Genomic DNA, 21,412 nt, shown 5'->3' with positions numbered 1-21,412 from the left:
TCCAACTGCGCTAACGTTCTTTTAAAAATATGATCGATCGTTCTTCGGTGAAAACATACACACAAGAAATCTGTACATTAGGTCCACCAATTAAAAAGCGTTTATTTTAAAATACACTTGTTGCAATGTACTTTCAATGAACGTTCTTTTCTACTTGTTGTGCATCTAGTTGGGTTCAATCGTCAGTCTCCATTTACATATAACTCAAACTTGAACGAAGATCATCTAGGGCAGCGATGTCAAACATGCGGCTTGCGACCTCTTTGAAGTAATGTATGGAAAGTTTTAAACCTTAAGTATTGGCTTTCGTTTGAATGGCAATTTGTTGTGAATGAACTGTGAATTTCATACGAGCAAGAGAACTGAACCATCGTCATTTTAAACAATTGCTATTTCTTAGAAAGTCATATTCACCATTTTTGGTGAGGTCATATGTCGGCGTGATGTGGATCAGTATATCAATACAAGGGTTTACATAGATACACAAATGTTTTGAGACAAGCGAATAAATTTGATTGACTACAAGAGCTTTCGCAATGAAATTAGAGATGATAATTGAATAACATGAATTGCAGAAAGACGAACAGAACAGATATATTTGACTAATTTATGTGTTTTAGTGCGCAGATGAAAGTGTTTCTTTTTAAACACTGTTGTAACGGAGACTAAAGACCGCGTTTTTAATATTAAGTCTTAGTTCGATACAACAAATATGATTCATTTAAAAAAAAAACGTAGTTTCTGTTTCCCAAATGCCGATAAAACGTTTGTGCCTAATTGAATTAAATTTTGAATAACTCGGAATAAGGTTTTTATCGAATGCAGGTGAACAATATTGTGCTTTTCGGTAGAGAGTTACTAAAAGTAGAAGTAATTAATTACATAATTACTAATGCCAACTGATTGGTGTACATCTGTAATTTCTTTTAGAATGGTCTTGTAGCTCGTCAGCTTCGTTTTCCATGAACACTATTTATTTGCTTGTCTCGATTAATCTGTGTAAAACCTTTCCTCTTCTCTTACCGCCATATGTCCATGTTTTGGGGGAAATGCGACCCGCGAACTCCACTGAGTTGGACATCACTGAACGAGAGGAAAGACAATGCGATGGCCATTTTACGCCTTGGATTTTATATTCCCTACTTTCTGCGGCCTTTTGCCGGACACAACATGTCGGACAGATGGTGTTTGTTCGTGTGAACACTCGAACAAGGTTGAGGAGGGAAAATACATGCACTACTAACGAAACAAGAATAACGTTAAAATACAAAATAAAATTAAGGAAAAACATAAAACAAAAACTCAAAATCAATCAGTCATTCATTCTCTACGGGGTTGGTGGGGGTGGGGTATGGGGGAGCCATTTGGAAGGGGCTGTCTACGTCTGCGTCTCTAGGTGAACTGATTGAACCGAACAGCACAAACAGGAAAAGTCCTACTAGCGGAGCTCTACGTGCGTATGTTGATATACTATACAAGATCGGTTAGAGTGGGCCACGCCATTGTCGCCACTGTTGGTGTGGTGAGTGTTTGTTTGCCCTTTTCTAGGGGAGAGGGAGTTTTCTCCACATGCCTCGGTCCGTCCCAAACGTCCCGCCTGCCAGTAGCAGATCCCTACCGTTGCTATAACACCTTCGAACACCCCATATGCTGCATCATATCCCGTCGTCGTCCGTCCGTACCGTGCAGGACCGCGCAACGTCTCTCTCTTTCTCTCCCTAAACTGAGGCTTCATCGATCACAGATATAACGCGGTTGTTGAGAAAACCGACCTGTTGGCTCGGGCGCCATTTGCTGTTCAGTCTGCAGTGCTGCTGCGGCTGGAGGGTGTTGGGGCTGCCGCCACTGGCCACGGGGGCGGTCGGCGACTGCTTCGTACCCATCGGGTCTCCCCCTCCTAGCCCTCCTCCTCCACCACCACCACCACCACCAGCAGCCGAGCTCTGATGAGAGGCGGCATAGTCCGACCGGGCGACCGGATGTGGTCCCACCGCTTTCGACAGGTCGCCGTTGGCCGAATGGTGGGAATGGTGGTGGTGCTGGTGCTGGTGGAGGCCATAGTGGTGATGGTCCCGGTCCGTGCCTTTGGCGTCGGCGCCGGAAGCGGGCGCGGGGAGACCGAGCGCTGCCGTCGACGAGCTGTCGACGGTCGGACACTCCGGATGGTGCTGGTAGGGCTGCGGGGGACCGGCGGCCGTGAGCAGGGTGTGGCCGCCCCCGAGATGACCGCCGAGCAGGGCCTTCGTCTTCGACAGCGACAGCCGGCGGCCCCGCTTGTCGAGCAGGATAGGAACTTCGGCGCTGAGGTTGTTCTCGAACTCGCTCAGCATGAGATAGTTTTCCACCTGAAGAGGAAAAAACAAACATCAGGTTAGTCGACGTAGGACACGGAGAGGTCGTTGGCTTACCTTGTTGCAGGAGGTGATGCAGTCGCCCACGTAGTCCAGATCGTCGAGCAGGTTGTCGGGCAGGTCCATGTCGGCGATGCCCTCCTCCGAGATGCAGGTCAGCTCCGGCTTGTCGAGCCCGTTGATCGGCTCCGCAATGCCGTCCGACAGCGGCGGTATCAGCAGTTCAGGACCGATCATCATCGCCGTGTTGCCCGTGATGATGCCCGGCTCGTTGTCCGGCTCCTGCGAGAACGACAGCTTCCGACGCTGCGGACACGTCTCCGACACGCACAGGTGGCGTGTTCCGTTCGCCCTGGGAGGGAAGAACAATGTGTACAGATTAGTGAGCTTGTTCCTCAGTCTACCAATCACCTTTAGTATCACCCTACACCTTAGTTGTAACCCTAAAACGAAATTAAGCCCATCTCTTGAGTTCTAACCTACAAAAACACTTAACCTCAATTGCTTCCCTGTTGATAGCGATATGAAATCTAAGATGCGAATCGGTGTAGACACCATCCTCCTATACTTAATCTGTGACTTATTATTTTGGTCTATTGGTTCCCCGCTGATAACGATATACCTACAGTTGCTATAAGACCATCTTTATTTTGACAATTTTCACTAAATATATTAGTAAATTTTCTTGCTATCGACAATGTTTGGGTAAGATCCTGTCAAATTCACTTAAGCAAAACAAGAAATTGATAGTTCATCGTAGCTTGCCAAAAATAATGTGACAAAACCTTGATAGTCCATGTCCATGGTTTTGCATGATCCCTACCAAGGTCGGTCCAAACTGTTATTTACATTTATCAAATTCTATAAACTATTGCACTTGCAAATTAGTTTGGGATAATGCCTTCTAAACCCGATTATGTTTAAGTGGTCTTATAGCAAATGCACAATCATGTAGACTATGTTGAACTAATAATTTTCGTACTGGTTGTAACCAGTTTGGCAGTTTTTCAATGGCCTCTAAATCTCAACCAATGTCTGTTCTAAAACTAATCCCTTATTCCAGGATGACAGGCTCAAGTACTTAACCTGGGAGACTCAGTCTATTGGTTCACTGTGGATAGCGATTTGGAATTAGAGTTGCGATCAATGTCTGCACTGAAACTAAGTCCTTGTTCCCCGGTAATAAACTAAACACTTCTTGGAGACTCAGTCTATTGGTTCGCTGTTGATAGCGATAGCCCTTTTTGAGTTTAAAGAAGGATGTCTGCTCTGAAATTGGGCCCTTTCTTCCAGGGTGATAATTGCTGATAGTGATTGTTTTACCAATGTTTCAAAAGGGTTCAAATCTAAAACAAGTGCCAGCTGTCCATCAACCTCTTCCATTTCTCAAGCACCAGCTTCAGTGAGGTTTCTCAGAAAAATACATCCAGATATCCTGATTACTCCCAAGAGAGCAGATATTGCTCCAATTGGTCCTTGACTACAAGTTCCAGACCGTCACGACAGTTTCTAGCATATTGTTGGAGAAGTTGATCGTGATCAGCTTTGGAATGGATGTCACCAATGGGATAACATAACAGACATTGCAAATATATAGATAAGTCTGAGTTCCAGATCCAACTTCCAATGCCTGCCGTTTGGTCTTTTCTGTCGTTTCATGCACAAAGCTTAATGCAATCTCAAGTGAATCCTTCGAGAGATCTGCAGCATCGTAGAGTTAGTTCTGTACGTAAACGTTCGTTCTGGACCAAAGCGGGGGAACATGTTAAAGACCTTCTTAAGAGTATCAGAATTTATATACTGTTCGGTTCAAACTGGACCTCAGGAGTTTGTGGAGTTCTGGCAAGTGTTTGAAGATATCCGCCGCCTTTGGGAGGTACACATACCTGGTGTGCTTGTGGCGCGAAACGGAACGCCGGTGCAGGTCGATGAGAAACATCAGCACGCTGCCGACGATGGCGCAGCCGGAGCTGAAGTAGTAGCCGGCGGTACCGGAGCCGGTCTCGTTCATATAGCCCGAGATGGGCACGCCGAGCGCGATCGGGATCGCCTGCGCAAACTGGACGAAACCCCAGGCGCGGGCGAAGTTGCGCGCCCGCACCTTCTCGTAGGTGTACATCTTCAGCGAGTAGTGGTAGCCGCCGCAGAAGATGCCGTAGATCCAGACGAACATCACGTAGCCGTGGTAGTTGCCGTGGACGGCGGTGAGCGCCAGGATGCAGACGCCGCACATGAAGATGGCCGTCTGGCAGAGGTACTGGCGTGCGATCCGACACTCGACGCTGTTGCGCACGACCAGCAGCCCGAACGCGGTGCAGCCGAGCGTCCAGGCGAGCCCGAGGTAGATCTGCAGGATCATCACCTTGTCGCCGATGCCGTCCTTCTGCACCTCGTGCGCCAGGTAGAAGATGGGTGTGTTGATCCCGAACGCACTACGGGTTTTAGAAAAATGGAAGTTAGCGCTGAAGGGGGTTACTAGTGAACAGGTCATCATGCAGCACCTACCCGATGCCGGTGGAGGCGAGCAGGATGCGCACGGTCTTACTGCGCAGCGTGCTGAAGTCGAAGAACGGCGGGCGGTCGTCGTGCTTGTTCTTGTCCTTGATCTTGCGCTTCTGGTTCTTGAGGTGCAGGATGGCGCGCCGCTGCGGATGGTAGAGCGAAGCCGACCGGTAGCAGGTGCCGAGGATGAACGTGATGAAGACGGTGCCGGTGACGGCCTGCAGCCCCAGCCGCCAGCCGATGGCGTCGATGGCCGACTTGATGAACGCGGACATGACGGCGATGCCGAGCCCGCTGCCCGACACGATGAAGATCTCGACGAACTCGCGCCGCTTCTTGAAGTACTGCGCCACCATCAGTGTGGAGCAGTCGCGGGTCATCCCGACGCCGACACCAACGACCGCACCTGTCGCACCAGAGTTGCACGCACATGAGAACGCATCGCGCCAGGTCGGACCACTATAGGAGCTACTTACCATAGCTGAAGAACAGCTGGTGGAACTGGGACGCGAACGAGGTGAACAGGCAGCCGAGGGCGGTTACCAGACCTCCGATGACGGCGGTGAGGCGTGTCGACTTCCGCTTGCACACCGCAATCGTGATGGGGGAGATGAACAGGGCAACGGCTGTCGAGAGCGCCCCAAGCCAACCTGCGCATAGCAACGAAACAAATCGAAATAAGGTTTTTAGTACATCGAAATGTCCTTTTGAGGAAGCCTTCATACAAAAACGGTGGTGAACCAAACGAACTCGAACAGCTTTCAATGACACAAGGGGGAGAATGTGGCAGGATGCTCTAGTGGGGTAAAATGCACCAACACGTTTTTAAACACTAAAATAAGTAATTTAATATGAAATGAAATAATAGAACTTCCTATATGAACTTCCTGGCTCTAATATAAGATTAACAGTTCTGGTAGTTATTAAACAAATTCTGTTAACAATGTTTATGTGAATTTCTTATACATAACTTCTACTCAGTATTTTACTAGTTGTTAACCAACTTTTCTTTTTTGTTTCTACATCGCCGACTTTGGAAGCACACATTCGCATTACAAAGATGACGCATATGTTTGGCACAAGATTGGATAATTATTTGTTACATAGGAGTTAAACAACTTGTCTGTACGACGATATGACAGTTTATTTTGAAACAAAACATTTTTTTACTTAAAATTAATTGGAAGCACATTTAACGAAATTTCTGGACAAAGTCTTTCTCGTGTTGAAATTCTATATATCCAAGGCAAAATGGTTCAATAAATAGCTCTTTTTAAATAATTATTAAAGGCATACGTCCTTTTCCACTCTTGGGGCCATTTTGCCCCACAATATGTAAAGATTTGAATTAGTTTTATTGAATGGATTGCGAGAAATTAAAGTTTTCCTTTTAAAGGGATAGACTGCCTCACATTAACCTACCAACTAGAGTATAAGATTATTTTCCGTAGGCTTTAAGCCTAAATCTTCTTTGTTTCGATAGTTCTTGATTCGGCTTTTACACACCTCCAACGCTTTACAATATCCTGTCCTGCTGTTAGCTTTTACACAGATTAAACTTTTCATCTTGATTATATCGTCCCCAAAGAAAATTTTGATTAAATTCAAAAAGTTTGTCATAAGTTTGAAATGTAATGTAATTCTAAATAAACATTTCAAACAATGTCTTTCATTATTGTTTCATCTTACTTTCTATATGCTTTAATGTTTCTCCAACGCACTAATGTTTGTTTTGTGCACAACATTTGTTTTTAATGTCATAAAGTTAAATTATTTTTATTTTTATTTTTACGCTGCGTGCCGTATTGTATAAAGTAACATTTAATGCTGAAAAAGCTACTGCCTTACTTTCTACACTTTATACACACCATAAACGTTACGTAGGGTTGTTTTTATATCTAATTTCTGATCTGGATATGTGTTTCAAGCTGTTAGTTTTTAACTGTTTGATTCTCGTCCTCCGTTTTTCATAATGGTTTTATAATGTTTCGTAGCTATTCTTTTACTTTTTGTTGGTTTCATTTGTTTCGATCTTTACAAATATCAAGTGGATAGTTTTGCGACAAGTCAATTGTTTGTTTTGTAAACTGTTACATCACGATTAATGCGAAAAAGTCGTTTTGGCTCATCATCAACATTGAAATTATTTTTGTTTTGCTCTATGTTTTAAAAGTGAAGTCTTATTTTTCCAACACTTTTAGTACATCTATTGATTTTGATACTGTAACGGCACACTGGTTGGTTAATAACTTAATTCAGCATAGAGCATTGAATAAATTACATAAATCAACCTTCCACGACGGGGCAAAATAGTTGCGTTTTTTGTTGTTGTGCGCGTTTCGATGTGGAATAAAATGTCGATGGAAATAAATCCAACCCGCAGGTCCCAGACAGATAGTTCATGAGTGTTTAGACTAGACGACCCGACCGTCCGGCCTTTTCCTCGTCCCTCGGTGGCTTCTGGCGACTCTGGCAGTTCATAACCACGAGATCGTACATCCGATTTGATCGTGAGAATGTATTGGATGCGCTTCCCCAGCAACGGGGGAAAGATTTATGTGATTCCTCTCTGTTCCTTGGTCCTTTAGGTTGGGAACTTTTCTTCTTTCCGTTTCTTGGTGGCCAACCCCACATGCGAAAATGCTGTGTTGATTGGCCATGAGGAGCTGATAACGATTATTGCGACGGTTTCTAGAGATTATGAACTAAATGAGGAGCATCAACGTAGATGATTATGTAAAACGGGTTAAACCTTATGGAGATGAGCAGTTTGCTGCACCGGCTCACCTTTCAGTGTGGGAGATAATCCTGGTCGTTGGGAAATGGAACCGCTCGGTGCACACACACACAAAGTGTCAACGCAGTCCTTGTTCAACGTAATCACCGGCGGATGAACGCATTCGTAGTGACAAGGGAAAGACATAGAAAAGCCATGTTTATAGCACTGTGCACCCCTTTTCCACACATGCACTCCCCACTCGCTGGCCATTATCGTCCCGGCAAAGCCATTAAAACTTTTATCCGACAACGGCAATCCTGCGGATGCCGATGCAGCTTCACCGATGGAATTAAAGGGAAAACGGAAAACGGACTGCGCTCTGTCGTCTAATTTTTATTTTACCCCGTTTAATCGCTGAAGCAACTCCGAACGGTAGGATATAAAGGATGAAGCCTCGGCTTTATCTTCCGGCTTGGGCCGACAATATGGTCGAGGTGCCGTTTTACGAGCGACGTCTTACTTCGCCCCTGTTAGTTCCTGTTTACGACAGTTGAGTGCTTGCTACAATAAGCTCTCGATCATCCAGCTCCTACGGTGGCGAAAAACAAGCACTTTCCCAGTCACTTACATTTGTCGCACTGAAAAAGTGTGAAATGAAACCCAACTATTTGTATCTTTGGTCTTGGAAAAGACTTGTTCTTGTTTTTCATGAGATATTAACTAATGCGAGTTTTAAATCATTATATACACTGTTTTTAGGGCCAATTCGTCGGCAGCTTGATGCTCTTTGCCAGTAGTAGGCAGTGCATTGCACGCGCAAGGTTTTTGTTTGGCATCGTTAGGAACCAGTTTGGGTTTGTTAAGTTTAACTTTGCCGTTATCGGTAGCAACATTGGCGCGACAACAACGCGACCTTTTCTCGTCGCGCCAATGTTGCTACCGATAACGCCAAAGTTAAACTTAACAAGCCCAAAGTGCTTCCTAACGAAACCAAACAAAAGACGTGCGCGTGCAATTGACTGCCTAATACCACCAAAGAGCAGCTTGATGCCGACGAATTGGCCCTGAAAACAGTGTAAGTCAAATTGAAGGAAAGTGTATTTTATTATGTATTATAACATGTCGACAATGATTTTCCTGGTCTTTTTTCAGGTTCGAACCCTTCAGCAACTATTTCTTTTGCTATCAACGGTAGTATTTGCTAAGTAACGGTATTACAATTTTGAGTATTTACACCATCTTTTGGGATGAATTTTGACATAGATTGAATTCAAAGAGAGATTTCTTTTTTACTTTGATATAACTAAACACTAGTGGTGTGCGGGCTGAGTGGAAATTGAGAAAAGAGTGAAAGAGAGTGATTGAGTTGAATTGATTTATTTAAATCCTTACGAATACTTTTTGGTGACTCTTATTCGATTGGAATCTCAACAGGGTACAGATAGCCAACAAAATAACCTTTGCAACGATGTACAACGTTTGTACGAAAATGTTTTATAAATCTCTCAAATTTTATATCATGCTTTTCTCTTTATGCTACTATCAAGAAGCATATCTCGCAAAATTGTGTATTAATAATATTCTATAGTGTAATAGCTAATATTCTGGAGATTACTTATTAAACTATCCTTCTTTCACATGGAAGAGAGGTTTTGAAAATTGGTTTTATGTCAAACCAAAAGAAGGAACTCTGAGCCACTGTGCAGGGAGACTCGAATCCCAAAATTTGAAGGAATAAGTAAAATAATTACAAGTCATCACAGCGATTTGACCCCAAGAGTGAGTTAAAGAGTTACTAGTATCGAATCCCAATTAGTGATTTGGGACTCAATTAGAGCCAGGGATTTGAATCTCAAACAAGAACAGGGACTCGAAGACCATGAGAGTAATTAAAAGATTAGATACACTAGAGCGAGTGTTCAAGAGATGTTTTTGCATCTGGTTGGAATATTAGGATTCCAGATTTATACGGATTTAAATCTCTAAGTCGACTAGTAACTCTTTTACTTACTCTTGGCATTCAAATCCCTCCTTAGGATTCGATTCAGGAACTCTCTAACTACTCATTTCCTCTTTTGGAATTCGAACCCCTGTTTAGGATTTTAGTTGCTGTTGGTACTAATAACTCATTTTTCTCGTTTCGAATCACAAAAGAGTAACTAAAAGATTGGAATGACCTTGATGATTGTTGAATTTGATTCCAATCGTTACTCTCACCACTTATAAACACAGTTTAATAGTTTGAATTACAAAACCATATTTAAATCAGTGATAGAAGATTGGAGAAAGAAGTTCTAGTCTCAGTTCTGCTGAGGAAATCCTGCGTTTTTAAATATTATGTCATGTTGTTTTGTGCTTCAGTTTTTCCCGAGATCGAAACGAAACCGTAAAGCATGATACAAAAGCAAGACCTTGCGACAAACTGGCGTCGCAATCGGTGGAAGAGTTAATCATCGAGCCTACACACATCCCTCTCTTTTTTTGGCGTCTTTCTTACACCCACTTCCACATAACTTTCTTCTAAATATTGCCTCGGTCAGGGATCATGCCAGTCGTCGGCAGATTTACGACCGTCCGCTCGTGAACTATCACGCGTGTGTGTTTTGTTATGCTCTCTTTTCTTTCGCTGCTAGACGATATAACTGTTAGGGGAAAGAAGAAAGAGGGCAGAAAACGTAGAGAAACGATAAAAAGTGAAAGTGAGTGGGTGAGGGATGGAGATAAATGAATCAATGTGCCTCCGAGATGAAGCACGAGAAAATAACGAGAAGAGTTCATTACAATAATTTTATTACACATAATAAACGACAAACTGTTGAATGATGTTTGCCTGCACAATCGCTTCGTTAAACGAGTCTCCGGCTAATGTAGTGTTGTGAAGGGTTGAAACAAGCCGTGGGAGTGTGAAACAGGCAACTTCGTCGTGGCGATCGACAGGTTGCAAAGGTCACGCTGCGTTTCGGTCTGATGCTCTCAATCAATCAGGTTCAATACCATCACCTCCCCACGACGTTTCGGTGCTGGAAGCGTGCTTGTTTGTGTGTCTGGGAAGCCGAACAAAGTTGGCGGCGGAAGATGGTGGATTTAATCACCCTTTTATGCTGCCGACACCGGAAACCGTGCCGATTTCGTACGGGTTTTTTCGCTGACAGTGATGCCGGTGAGCGTGGTATTTTCCACACCGGCGAGTCACCCAGTCACCCAGTCGCGGGGGAAAACGACAGCCGACCGGAAGTAGAGTAAAAAAAAAACCCGTAAGTCGAAAAACCTCCCATCCGATTCGAGCTGGCAGGGAATGAGATGTGGCGCGAGATAAATCAACAGATACTGCACACCAAGCACAGTGGAGCGACGCACCGAAACTACCGCCCCGAAATGTGACAATTATCGTAAAGTAGCGTTAGTGAACACCCCACACCACAACGGCTTTCGCCCGATGGAGTCGCCCAGTACTCGATGGAGGCGCTTAGTACTCGGTGGAGACGCCCAGTACCCGGTGGAGGCGCCCGGTGGCTCGTGCTCGTACCACCAGGCACTTTCGGCGATGCACCCGTGAGAAAACATGCCAAGATCCAGCATCTAATCGGGGCAGGAAATTTATGCACTGGTCCCGGGGCCTTCACTTGTTAGCAGACGGCCCGCAATGTGCTGCCCGAAATTCCAAACGCGGCGTTCATCCCATGAAATAGTGACGCTGTACAAGCTGGCAGCTGCTTCCCAGCAACACGCCGTTGTGTGTCAGGGTGTAATAAAGTGCGGGCTTTCCCGCGCCGGAACAGCATTCATTTAACATCGCGTTAAGCAGGCGTAAAACCAGCCCATTTGGCCACGAGCGAAACGAATCGAATGACTTTTCATCCTTTGAATTTAACGTTTTTTGAGTGCATAAACGGAAGAACAGCTACTGTGAGGTATTAAATTACACAAGTTTTAGTTGAATACTAGAAATTACTCCCACACACTTGTTGCCAGGTGCCATTATAATACATATATCATTAAAGTGTTGGAATAATTTTATTTTGAAGTTCGACTGAATTTTCGAATTGATTTAACAGACATTATATGGACGTTTAGTGACATTTATAGGCAAATAATTTATTTTGTAAACACGATCTTGGTTATAAAATTCAGATGTTCTGATTATTTTTCCGAAAAACTACAAATAACTTACACTGCTATGAATAGATTAGCCTGCGAACAAGCGCCATTTAAATTTACATTCTATCTCTTAGTTATGTGTACTTGTATTTACTCAGTTTAGTTATTTGACCATTTTCCTCATCTTTAGGTGAGGACGTTTGACAAACATTTGACGCATCATCACTCAAGAAATATTCCACCTTCTGCATTGCATTTTCAAATGCTGTTGAGGAATTTGAGGCCGTTTTCTAATGAGTAGTACGAGCTACTAGGCGCCTCCATCAAGACTTAGGAACGAGTGGCGGGCGGAGCTATGATTCACGAGGAAGTAATGCGTAGTATTGGGCATGTTTTTGTATGAAATATTTGATTCAGAGAGAATTAAGAGTTTAATAAATATGTTAACGACATTGAATTAAAACAAGGTTGAAGATGCCATCAAAATATATATCCCGTTCATCCAATGGAAAATAAGTGTCCAATAAGTAGTCCAATAAATTTTTATTTGAAAAATTTCTTTAGGCACAAATTGATCCGTATGTTAACTTTTTATATTTCTTATCACAATTTTGCATTATTTCTGCGTACTTTCTGGACTGAGTAAACATAACCTAATTAAATTGCAAGAAGGCACAACATAAGATACAACTAACTCAAATGACGATGCACAGGATGCAACTGGTGTAACGATTATTGATTGAGTATTGCTCAGGGACGGTCCAACGCATATACACATCGACCAGACATGGTGCTGGAATAGGTGTTTGGTGTTTGTGAATTGCCTAGTTTTCATCGACCCTGAACGACACTTTAATGGTTTTAGATATTTCAGCCAAACGGTTCCGGTGTAACTGGAAAGGCGTTTATTACGATGGAACGTAGGGATTTAAAAGCTTATCCCTACCCCAAGCAGCCTCAAGTGTTTTCCATTTGGATCGACCGATGAATTGAAGTGGGTTAATGGCGGGCAATGTTTTGGATGCACCCCATTCGATGGAATGAATGTTCGAAACATCTAAGGCAGATTACTGAAGAGTTGAGTCAGTCAACAGTGGACCGTTATGACTGTTTGGTGTGAAAACAAAGCGAGATGATGTCTGCTTTCTGAAGGGTATTCCTTTTCTAGTAAAACAATTCGAAACCAATTAATTATTGATATCAGCATACTTCCTGACTCACGTGTTAACTGAAATATCCAGAAATAAAATGAAAAAAATATGAATAATAACAGACTTCACTTATATAAGTGTAGTAAATGGAGCAAAAGAACAATTATTTAAATGACGTATACAAAACAATCGAGCAACGACTAAATCGGTGTGGCAAAGTTAGCTTTGCACAAAAATAATGTATCTTCCCTGCGTAATAAGAAATCAAAAATGGCAGCCAAATGAATATAAACAAGATATTGCCAAAAACAACATGACTAGAAAAAAAGAAAATATAACAGACTTATCCACTGCAAAAGAAGAATGGTAAAGTATTTGAAATAATGTTGGTTTATCGGAGAATTTAGCGTTTTCTGCTTCTTGCAGGTCCCAAATTTGGCTGTTTACTAACTTTTCCCTGTTAGTTATGATTTGGTTGTTTGGGCGATGTCTGAAAAAGATTACTTGGTTCTTTTTTTTCGTTTGTTTTACTCCGCCCTCACCTTTTGCCGGCCATGTGAAGTTTGGCAAGGCGCAAATTGACATTTATCTGTCAGTTTTCGGAAAATTGCTCTCATTTCTTTGCTCCTTTTCGGGTGAGAAGCTGTGAAAACTTAGCGTGACAGGAAATGTGCTCGTAGAAAGCGTTTACCAGAACATAAAATTATCGAAACTTTCGCCCAACTGTCGAGTCATTGCGTTGCGAATTTCCCAACGTTAGGCGCGCGTTTTCTCTATTGAATGTGGTCCATCTTCGGCCTTAGGGGTAAATTGCTACCACCCGGGGTTTGTTGTGTGTTGGACAGGGTGATCGGGGCCAGGATATTGAAGTTTCTCCATTCGATGTGCATATTTTCAGACGTCATACCTTACCCCTCCACATACTACCCCCGCGTGTGTAACGCTTCAAAGTACAAACACGTTCGTGCGCAACACTGTTTCTCGCACTTTGAAATGGAACTTTCGGGGTTTTCCGGCTCAAAAGTTTCCCCGAAATGTGATTACTTTGGAAAAGTAATCAAAAATTTTACACCCATTTCTGTGCGTGTGCGTGTGTGTTGCTCAGTACTCTGAGTCTTTTATTTGTTTCATTTAGAGCAGTGGTCGTTAAAGTCCGGCCCGAGGGATAAATGCGGTCGGAAAGAAAAGATTAGAACAACATTTAAAAATTCAAAATTCATCTGTATTGTTATTGGATTTGTTCACGATATCTCACTTATTTCATCCCTAAAAGGTACGTTGAATTTTGATTCACAATATTTAAAACATCCCAGCTTAGAAGTTTAATTTCAAATAAAATAAAAGAAATTAACTCAAACTACAACAAACGAACGGATATGTATAAAAGTAAAAAAAAGGCAATAATAATAAGCATCTAAATTTTCTTCTCGCAATACAACTTTGACGTGTTTTGTGTTTACGTTACTTTCCGAACTGGGAAACTGAGTGACAAAATAAAAAAAGGGGAACATTTATCACATTTAGAACATGAAAACGTCGCTTAACACTAGTATACATTGCTTTTGAATCATGCGATAATGGTTTTCAGTTCATCAGGTTCATTTTGATCGCTCTTTTTAAGGCGCTATTTTAACTTCTCTTTTTTTGTTGATTTATGTAATCCCTAAATGCCTTTTTTTTAGCATATTTGTTGGCCAGTTTTTGGCGTTTTTAAGTTTTTGATGCATTCAGCCATATGAAAATTAATTTCATGTTTTTAAGATCCCCAACTGCAAAAATATAATTTTAATTTTTAAATGTTGTATAATCTATTTGATTTATTGCGCACACTGTTTTTAATTATATTACACCTCTTGTAAATATAAAAATTGAAAAGAACTCATATTCGATCTGTTTTGCTTTACATCGAACTAGCGGTATATACTAAAAGGAGTCGGCATAACAAATATACTAAAAAACAGCTGTTTACAGATTGAACACATCTTACAAAATAGAAAAGTTATATCGTCTAAATAAGAGCTGTCAAAATGAGCGCTCAAAAGCTACACAAAGGTGGTCAACTTAGTTCTCGGAACTGGTCAAACAGTTTGTTTCAGATGTAGTTTTGGATTTTAAGAATGGCCTTTTTTATAATATTCAGCCGTTTTGGCGACCCCTGGTTTAGAAAGAACGAACTTTCCTGCAACGTTTAGACGTTGAGCGTGACGTCTATTTTGGGGGATCAACATCATTTCCTGACGAGTTTCTCGCAAGTTTGTAACCTTCTGGACAGGGTGTACCGGGTGTCTCACCTGTGTGGACGATCGTTTCGACGCGATACCAGCGGGCGGCGGCCAGGATCAGGACACCGACCGAGGTCTGCAGTCCGTGCGTGAGGATGTGCACGAGGACGCCGACCAGGACGACGATCCAGCCCCAGCCACCCTCCGGGTAGTAGTGCTGCTTGATGGTGCTGGTGCTGGTGTTGGACATCCGGCTCGAGGCGCGCTGTTGGTGCAGCGGCAGATGGTGATGGTGATGGTGGTGATGCAGGTGGTGCAGCGGATGGGCCATGTTCGATGGCGACTGCTGCTCACCGTCACCAACCGTCGGCAGCCGAACCTCCCCCTCTCCCTCCTCATCCTCTTCCTCCTCCACCACCCTTTCCCCACGAGCTGTGGTGGGCTCTTTAGCAGCGGACTTTTCCACCGGAGATCGCGTCAATCCCTGCGCCCGGACAAGCGCCTTCGCCAGCGCCTCCAGCTCGCCGAGCGGTGATCCGTGGTTCGTTCCATCGGTGTCCTTGCGCGTGCCTTCCACCACCGCCCCGCCGGCGGTGCCCTTCGGTGGCGGAGTGATCGGTTCGTCGAACACGAGCGAGTGTGCGTCGGCACTGGTCGCGACGCCCGAGTCCTCGTAGTTGCCGTAGACCGGCTCGTTCGGGAAGAGGATACGCATGGTGGACACACTGTCACTTCCGGGCTCTTTCGGGCAACGCTCGACGTCCCTTTCAAACGCCCGCAATTCCCCACAACACCAACACTGTGTGCTTTTGCATAGCCGACGAGCAGAACTAGCCCTCTATATGTCTCTCGCTTCTGAGAAAAACCAGCCTGTTTTGTGGTCCACTTTTACGACACTCATCTAATCCTGGAGAATCCTTTGCCTCATCCTTCGAACAAGTGAACATGATAACGGTCATGTAACGATTAAAAATAACGCATTGAAACTCATTGTTCCCATCCCTTTTTTCCATGCCGTTCGATAATCGGTGTTTGCAAACAGAGTTACTAAAATCACTCAGATTGTACCGATGTTATAAACAGGCATCAACCATTGATCATCCACCACTGGTTTCCCTTTTCCAATGTTAATTTATTTTCCCTATCATTTTGTTTTACCACACCAAAAACAAGTTCCTTGAGTTGTTTGATCGTTGTTTTGTTTCGACATTTTGGAATTTGTTTTTCGTACGAGGCAAAGCAGACGCACCCACTCCACCTGAGATGGATGGTATAAATATATGTTTTATATATATTGTCGCTACAATCGGAATTTTCTTTTAACCGTGTTGCAAAATTTATGAAACTACGTCGGTTTTCATGATTTGCATTGGAAATAAAGAAAAATTCACTCTTGATAATTGCTTGGTAAGCTTTGAGTGATGGTCTCTCAAATGTTAGTCAAAAGGCCTTCCATGAAGATGGTAAAAATGGGCTAAAGGTCAATACTGACACAGAAAAGATTAAAAAACTATCCATTTTTTGGTAAAAACGATCGGACTAGGCTCCGTAACCATAAAGACGTTTGTTACTTTACATTTGTTATATTGACGATTTCCAATGCCTAAGTTGCGCTAGATTGGGGCATCAATTTTTACTGTTTACAATGTTCCATCCTAGTTAATACCATTCTTGCAAACAACTATATTTAAAAATAGGCTCATAGTATGCAACACTACTTTAGCTTTAGCAAAACTTATTTGTCTTTACTACAAAACTCCAATGAATGAATGCCAACTGTTAAGAACATATAATAGATTGAAACTATTTTATTTACGTACATGTTTTCTACAGTCCCTTTCGGTTGTATCTAAGGTTTTACTCAACTAGTGCGTCGTTGTATGAACTTTCAAAGTATTACCATAAGAGATTTTTGGCAGGCTATGATATACTCTGATTTTCTATATTTTTCAAAATAAATTTATGAGTTTCTAACCAATAAATTACTGAGAATATTGTGGTGCTCATCAACGAACCATCGTGAAAATCGTGAAAAGAAAGGTGTTCTCATAGCAACCACACATGGTGTATGGTTTTTAAAAATTTCGACATAGGTCGGTGGAAAGTCGTCTATTTTGAGGCAATAAATTTACATCAGATGTCAAATTCACTGCACATATCAACAACGTTGTGATGGTTTGTAGCTCTAGAAGCATAACTAAAAATTTGTTTGAGGAAGCACAGTATCAATGATGAGGAACGTCCCAAATGTGGACTAATGGGAGCTCCTCGATAGTTCAGTAGTTTGCTAGAGAGTTCCAGGTCCTCCATAAAACATAGGCTAGGCAAAAGTATCTCATCACATCGTGTGGTTCTAATAAAAGTTGATAGAACATCAAACGCACTCCGGTCCTTCAGATATATTGGGGAAAGGTTTCTCCACTAACCTAACAAAGTTGCCGGTCCTAACCTCGGTTGGACAATTTTGTATTGGACGTTGCAGGATAGCTTGGGGGAATTCTTGTCTGGCGCTACGGAATTGGAGCGTTGCGCAAATATTTGACGTTCGCTGACGCGTATCCACTTCCCGGCGGAGGTGCAGAGTGAGTAAAATATCAATGTAGCCTAGGTACGCTCAATAAATGAAGGATGTCGGCTCTACCTTCACGGATATCGGGTGATGAATCATGTGAAGCGTTCCGTAATTTTTCGAAAAAAAAACAAAAACCCGGTGGGACAAAGTCTGTGGGTGAATAAGTTCAACTCATCGGTGGCCTATTAGGGCCTCCGTCGGGGTTGCCGATGATGGTGTCTTCGGTGCGAATTTACATCGCTTGGTTGAAACTCAATCCTCCAAGCGTTTGTCGAGCTGCTCTTTTTCGATCCCTTCTCGAAACACACACACACACACACACACACGAGTGATGGAAAACCCAAACCGGTGCTGTTTAAATTTCCCAATCTCAATAGCCTCGACCGTTTCCTCGCCCCCGCCCCTTGACACTATAGTTCTTTTACGTGTATTTCGTTCGCCTCAATCCCTCATCCCGAACTCATAGTTTCAACGGAAAGTGAGCGCGGGATGAAGCGCAACAGGGGAGAGGGATGTAACGTCCCATAGTGTTTGATTTATTTGTCTTCAGGCCCGACCCGGCCCGTTCCTATAAATCTGGCCAATTGCGCCACAAAGAAGCACACACACACACGCGGGCAAAAAGAAGACACAGAAGTGTCCACGATCTCGGGTGTGCCGTGAAGATGGAATTAAAAGCAGCCGGTTTTCAAATGAACGCACGCATATGACACGCGAATGTGTCACGGGATGTTTTTCTTGTGTCATTTTCCAACGTTCCGAGTGGAGTCGACCCGTTCTCCGCGGCTCCCGCGTTCTGCGAGTTAACCTTGATTTCGCCGACGATCTCCTTCGTGGGAGTCGTTTGCTTTTCGGGGAGGAATTTGGATTTTGATTAATTTCGCGGTCCCCGGTGAATGATCGTGTGTGGTGACGTTCGCGGTGACAGGAGGAGGGGGCGCAGTGAGAAAATGAGAACATTTTCCACCCTCGACGGCCTTGGCTTGAACCAAAGAATTCTCAGAACTTAAACGCGACTTTTCGCATGTCTAAAATCAAATCATCAATTCAAAGTTTGGTGATGCGATGTTGGTTCCTCCAAAATAATAACCAAATTCGGCCTTTCAATGGCTAAATGTGAGATACTAAATACTAGGAAAACTCCTCAGCTTGGATAGGACATTCTTAGTACCCGGGGGCTTGAATATCCCGTCAAGTTTTGAACTTTATCCAAATCTGACACCTTCCAAACGGAGTCTAAGAAACAAAAGGTTTGTTGGCGGGACAATAGAATTAGTCTCTACAGGCTTTGGTGGGATGATCACCAAACGCTGATTCTTATAGTCTTCTTAGGCGGTAATACTACGAAAGTACTGATTCAAAGTCAAAGTACAAGTTTACCTTGATTTTAGAAACTCATTTTGATGCGCCTTTGTTTAGACATTAGATATTATTATATTCATAGGAATATAAGTTAGGAACATTATATTTATAGGACGATAGTTAGGAATAGATTATAGTGTTAGTGATAGCTACTGCAAGGAGATAGGTATATTGTGCAAGCAGTTATAACCCTCTTCCATTAACTTCAGGAAGAATACTACAGGCTAAGGACTAGTGAGAATAAAGAACGGCCGACACGGTGGAAGGCAACTTAACATCTGAGAACAAAATAAGAGCTAGTTCAACACACCATACTAGCTGCAGAAAGAATACCACAGTTTAATACACCTCGCTTTTGAAGTTGCCATATTTCTGTACGATTTGGAGGGCCTCACGGATATTTCTGACTGCTCTGTTGAAGGCCCTTGTGGCGTACTTCTGGCAAAAAAAGATGCATTTTTCAAAACAGGTTCCTCGTCTTCATACTGAGAGACCGTCAGTGTGCTGCGCTCCCCCGAGATTTTGAACTATTTCTTCGCTTGGAATTGGAAAGGATCGCATGCTTTCTTTCGATTGCTCCTATCATTCATCGACCTATCCGCATCGATAGCGCTTGTCGTCCGAATGTAAACTTCTTTGACATGTTTGCCACGAACCCGGGGCGAGGGGGTGCCCATCTCCGGCGGCAAAGGGATTGCGCGCTCTCCAATTTTCCAACCTGCCGTTTCGACCTTTTATTGCCAGCCTCAATTGTTCTCGCCCTACAGTTTTTCCACCCGGGGCGGGCGGGGGCAAAAAAGTTTTCCAGAAAAATGTATGCTTTTATGGTGCAATTCCGAAGTGGAGTGGATGTATTTGCCTCCTCCGCTCGAGCACGTAGTCGCTGCGATTTGTGCATCCGATCTGGGTACGGAAAGTTGGATCCTTGCTGTTCGATTGTGTGTGTGTGTGTGTGTGTTTGTTCTCTTGTTTTGCTTTGCGTGTTCCGGCGCCCGCTTCCTTATCGACGTTCGAAGACTTCGTCCCAGCGATTTGCATCGGAGGGGAGAAATGGCCGCCTGGGTTTGGAGGCCAGGGTGTCTACTTTGGAAAGGCTAGATTTGTTTCACACCAGATCAGAAAGCAAACAACGCACTTCTGGCGGCGGGAGAAAGCTCCGACGCCGGTGAGGAAACTTACTTGACAGCGATGGTTCATTGTCACCGTGCTATCGGTTTCGGATCGGTTTCTAGTTTTATCCGTAGGAGTGTGACTAACACGAACTCTCCGTTTGATTCTCTTCACAAAACTCCTAACAGAACTGTATACAATAGCACACCAATGAGGCTATGCGATGAAAAGTCAACAGGTCGTGAAAATACGACGTCTGAACTTGTTCACGGTTCCGAAGGACTAAAATGACCTCGATAAAAATTAGGGACACCGAGGTATAAATCATCTATTGGCAACCCGTCGGGTTCGCGTTTTCTGTTTTAATTCCGATCAAAATAGGTACACCAATAGCAGGCCACCGTAAACTTTGCCATCGATCTCGCTTAGTTCCAGCAGGATGCGAAGGTTCATCGAATCGCCAATGTGAACTCGAAAACAAAACCCTATCTCTGACCCGGTGTTGAAATGTCACCGCTCCATTCGTGTCCCTTGCAACACACCGTTCGGTGAACCCAAGCAGCAACTCGGCGGATATCTCACCCGGCTCCCGACCAGGTGAGTTCTCGATCGCGCTGGGCTTTCATTTCATTTGGTGTATTTTTGTTTTAAAAGCACTCGTACTGTCAAACGTCAAGGCTTTTTAGGTGTCTCGCTGCGGTTCTCAGGGGAACAGTGTACGTCGAGCCCGGGCGATCGCGATTTCAAAAAAAAAAACACAAAGGTTCCACGGTACGGGCGACAAAGGGCGAGAGCAATGGGAGATAGGGATAGCACACGCCGTATCAGCACGATCAGCGCAAAATAAGAGTGTCGCTGGCAATCACACTAATTGTGTTTGAAACGAACGGTGCACGTAACGGGTTCGCAGCGTGGAAAGTGAGCTTTCCTTCCATTGCTTAACGCTTGATCTTCTCGTGGTTGTTCCCAGCAGGCAACCAGCGAACCCTGACACGCAACCACCTCGTATATTCCGATCCGGCGATCTTCCGTTCATGCCACGATCCGTGTGCGCGGTTTTGTTCTTTGTCCCCTAACTGGTTTCGTTTCCCATCACGCGTTCGGAGCCAGAGTGTGCATGAACAGCACGTGCGAATATGGGGCTTGTACGATGCAGCATCAACTTTTCCAGGTGGCCACAACCGTTTCAGTGTTCTGTTTGAAGCAGGTTTGATTTGAACGGCGTTTTGATTGTTGGTTGGCTGTGTTTTAAGGTGATCACGCGACAACGGGTTCATTAAGTAGTTAACTTTGTTTGCAGGGAGAGGCGATCACACACATTTCCA

The 21,412-nt window shown here is 43.7% G+C and overlaps 1 protein-coding gene across 1 annotated transcript; it reads right to left on the bottom strand.

The window, feature by feature from the left end:
• Positions 1 to 1,718: 1,718 nt before the first annotated feature.
• On the bottom strand, positions 1,719 to 15,758 carry LOC131291059 (monocarboxylate transporter 8-like). Its single transcript, XM_058320248.1, has 6 exons — positions 15,113 to 15,758; positions 5,330 to 5,503; positions 4,857 to 5,259; positions 4,238 to 4,783; positions 2,409 to 2,703; positions 1,719 to 2,345 (listed from the first exon to the last, which is right to left on the bottom strand). The coding sequence occupies exons 1-6, from the start codon at positions 15,756 to 15,758 to the stop codon at positions 1,719 to 1,721; spliced, it is 2,691 nt and encodes an 896-aa protein (XP_058176231.1).
• Positions 15,759 to 21,412: the final 5,654 nt, after the last annotated feature.

This window comes from Anopheles ziemanni, chromosome X (genome assembly GCF_943734765.1).
Source record: "Anopheles ziemanni chromosome X, idAnoZiCoDA_A2_x.2, whole genome shotgun sequence".
NCBI classification, from domain to species: domain Eukaryota; kingdom Metazoa; phylum Arthropoda; class Insecta; order Diptera; family Culicidae; genus Anopheles; species Anopheles ziemanni.
Note: the sequence above shows the minus strand (reverse complement) of the source record. Positions and strands in the feature narration are given on the sequence as shown.